This window comes from Austrofundulus limnaeus, unplaced genomic scaffold (genome assembly GCF_001266775.1).
Source record: "Austrofundulus limnaeus strain Quisiro unplaced genomic scaffold, Austrofundulus_limnaeus-1.0 Scaffold1091, whole genome shotgun sequence".
In the NCBI taxonomy this organism is placed as follows: Eukaryota; Metazoa; Chordata; class Actinopteri; order Cyprinodontiformes; family Rivulidae; genus Austrofundulus; species Austrofundulus limnaeus.
The window spans coordinates 43976-47310 of NW_013953493.1; the positions used below are offsets into that span (position 1 = coordinate 43976).

At 46.7% G+C, this 3335-nt stretch overlaps 1 protein-coding gene across 2 annotated transcripts in view; it reads right to left on the reverse strand.

Annotated features, from left to right (window-relative positions):
- nob1 (NIN1 (RPN12) binding protein 1 homolog) overlaps window positions 1-3335 on the reverse strand; it is a 6817-nt gene that overhangs the window by 1367 nt on the left and 2115 nt on the right. The window contains exons 3-9 of one of the 2 annotated variants that reach the window (XM_014030612.1): window positions 2983-3116; window positions 2783-2854; window positions 2572-2712; window positions 2343-2486; window positions 810-1043; window positions 581-678; window positions 360-504 (exon numbers count right to left, since the gene is read on the reverse strand). In XM_014030612.1, coding sequence (XP_013886066.1) covers window positions 360-504; window positions 581-678; window positions 810-1043; window positions 2343-2486; window positions 2572-2712; window positions 2783-2854; window positions 2983-3116 — 968 coding nt within the window. The remainder of the gene's footprint in view (window positions 1-359; window positions 505-580; window positions 679-809; window positions 1044-2342; window positions 2487-2571; window positions 2713-2782; window positions 2855-2982; window positions 3117-3335) is intronic. The other variant, XM_014030613.1, reaches the window with a different exon arrangement.

Here is a 3335-nt window from a genome sequence, read left to right on the forward strand (position 1 = left end):
TCGGGGGGTTTTAAAGACTCACCCTCAGTCCTCGGGGGTTTAAAGACTCACCCTCAGTCCTCGGGGGGTTTTAAAGACTCACCCTTAGTCCTCGGGGGTTTAAAGACTCACCCTCAGTCCTCGGGGGTTTAAAGACTCACCCTCAGTCCTCGGGGGGTTTTAAAGACTCACCCTCAGTCCTCAGGGGTTTTTAAAGACTCACCCTCTGTCCTCGGGGGGTTTTAAAGACTCACCCTCTGTCCTCGGGGGGGGGAGGGGTGTTAAAGACTCATCCTCAGTCCTCGGGGTTTTAAAGACTCACACTCAGTCCTCGGGGGTTTAAAGACTCACACTCAGTCCTCGGGGGTTTAAAGACTCACCCTCAGTCCTCGGGGGTTCAGCACTTTGGGGTTTTTGGAGAAATGCATCTGGATGCTGCCGTCGTCGCTGACCGTCACCGCCAGCTTCTTCAGGGTCTTGTTCCCACAGTGAGGACAGAAGACCCGGCTCATGTTGCTGGTGGTCCTGGAAGTCCAACACATTCAGGTTCAGTTCTGGGCAGACTTGAAGCGGTCTACGATGTTTAAGATGTTGTACTCACTTGAAGCAGGCGTGGCACCTCAGGATGTAGTTCCTGGCCTGTCTGATCACCATCCCGTTCACGGACAGAACGTGAAGGCCCATCTGGATCAGAACATTCTGTAAACAGAAACAAGGAGAAATCTGAAATTTTTAAATCAGTTCAAAGAAAAACCTAAAAATGACCCAGAAGGATCAGAGCAACAAACCGCTCAGAACCGGTCCCTGGATGGTTTATCTTCAGTTGGTACCTGCATGGCGAAGTCGGTGGTCAGACATCCAACTCTGACGTGAGCCGGAGCCGTCCAATCAGCAGAGTCCATCTTCACTTGTTTGATGTTACTGGGAGTGATCCAGCCTCCCCCGTCATCTTCCTCCTCGTCTTCCTCTTCAGRTTCGTTCTCCTTGTCCTCGTCACACAACTGCTCCTCTGTTCTCTCTTCCACCTGTGGGGAGTGGTCTAATGGTGAGACTCCGCCCCCATCCTGCAAACAAACAACAAACAGAGTCCTCATCATCACCATCATGGTTACAGCAGGTGTTTTTCTGAAGGTATCTGCGTTCTCAGAAAACCTGGGTCCATGTCATGCTCTGATCCTTTGTTTCCTTAAAGGTTTGAGCAGCGGACTACAAATTCTGGTCCAAGTTCTTCCAAACAGACTTGGTCTTTCAGCCTCACGAGAACCCAGGACACCGGAGACTGACGTTGACCTCACCAGTAGGGGTGGGCAGCGCCAATTAAAAATTTAGTCGCACAATTTCTAAAGCGCTAGTCAAATTATTTAGGTCCGCAAGTTCAAAAGTGAACATGCTCAATAAAATTTAGCGAAAGCTAAATATAAAGCGCAAGTTTGTCTCCATTTACCAGAAAACATTCCAGTATAAATGAGACATGTTAGCACTTTACTGCCATCTAGTGGTAAGATCACTTTCTTTCACAGATTAACACGTTTCGTCGCGGTTTGGGGAGGTGATTTGTTGAAACACACTTTTGTCGTGATGTTCAAAAAAAGTTTTTTCTAGTTCCGCTGCTTCTTGGTCATTTTCTTATGTTTATGGTAGGGTTTCAGTACGAAAACATGCAGATATATTAACAATTTTAAACAGTTTATTATAAAACTGAAGCGATGCATTCTGGGTAGGCTACAGGATGAACAGGAACTCCTGTTCACTTCAAAATAAGAGCGTGAATTTAAACTGTTCCGTGTTTCTTTCTTTATTATTTATTTATTTAATATTTATTGCCGCGGTGTCCCTCGGAGAGGAAGTACAGTATGCACAGCTGAGTGTGGTTCTGCAGATCAGAACCGCTGGTGGACTGTCGCCCAGTGATGTAGCTCCAACTGCTTCCTGCCACACAAAGRATTGTGGGAACAATCTCTACTAAATGAAAACCGTCAGACAGAAGGACAGTAAGTCAGAGTATAAAGCTCTGTAAATGCAATGCTGCCTGAGGGGGGCGCTATTTGCACACAGTGGAGCTTCATTGTGTTAAGAGATGGCTTACCCCTCCAATGTTTAAGGAAAATGATGATGAAACTTTAATGAAATATGTGGCTACAAGACGTAATGGATATGGACAGCTCTCTATCTTTTCTTTAGATAAACTTGACRTATCGGATTTGAAACATTTGCGATTAKCACTAMTCAATTCTAAATTTAGAAAGTGCAAATCTGCACATCATTTGTAGAAATTAGTAAAACCCCTAAAGCGCAAAAGGAGAAATTTAGGTCCACAGTTAGTGCATTTGCGCTTTAGGGGACCAGTGCCCACCACTGCTCACCAGTAAAGCCAGCAGGTCATCGTCAAGGCTCGGCAGCGGGTCTCTCCAGAACTGGAAGCTGTTGAAGTGTTCGCTGTCGGCCGTCTGTGTGTCCGTCTGTGTATCTGTCTGTCTGTCGTTTGGACTCTGAACCTCTGTTGGACTCTGACAGAGCAGAAATCCGGTCACAGAGCGTAAACATCCTAAACCAAACTAAAGACGGTCTATCTGCTGGTTTGTTGAAACGCACCAGTAAATCCAGAAGGTCTGAGTCGATGGACGGCAGCGGGTCCCTCCAGAACTGGAAGCTGTTGAACTGTTCGCTGTCCGACTGGTTGGACGTCTCCTTCTCTGTCCGAGTCTGCCTGGTGTCGGAGGCGACTCCAGATTTCTGAAGGAAGACACAAACCTCAGAGACGACTCAGCAACACCTGAAGGTTCATCCACCACCCGTCTCCTACCTTAGAGGGAAAGTGGAACCCTGTGATGTTAACTGGTGCCTCTGGGTGGCGACGTGTGCTCTGAATATTCACCTGGAGTCAAGAACATCCATAGTTCACCAAYGAGTCAACCGTAAAATGAGACAGGTTTGTCTTTAAGGTGATCCTAACTCTACACTCTGATGGTGAACCAGTGAGACTCCAGAAGAGTCAAACAGTACCTTGATCTCTGGTTCTGTCTTCAAGTGYTGTGAACCAACATGCTCCAGCTCCAGCTGGTAAGTCAGGGCCATAACTTTGATGTCTGTGGCCGACAAACTGGGATAGTCCCCCGTCTTCTTGGAGAATTCAGTCACTGAGGACAGCAAGAAACAGAAACATGAAAATTGTAAAGTGATCAAAATACATCAATCTGATGGACAGGATTTCTACACGACCTCATAAAGGTTCAGTTAGTTCAGGTTCACAGTGTGATGTGTTCAGGTTCACAGTGTGATGTGTTCAGGTTCACAGTGTGATGTGTTCAGGTTCACAGTGTGATGTGTTCAGGTTCACAGTGTGATGTGTTCAGGTT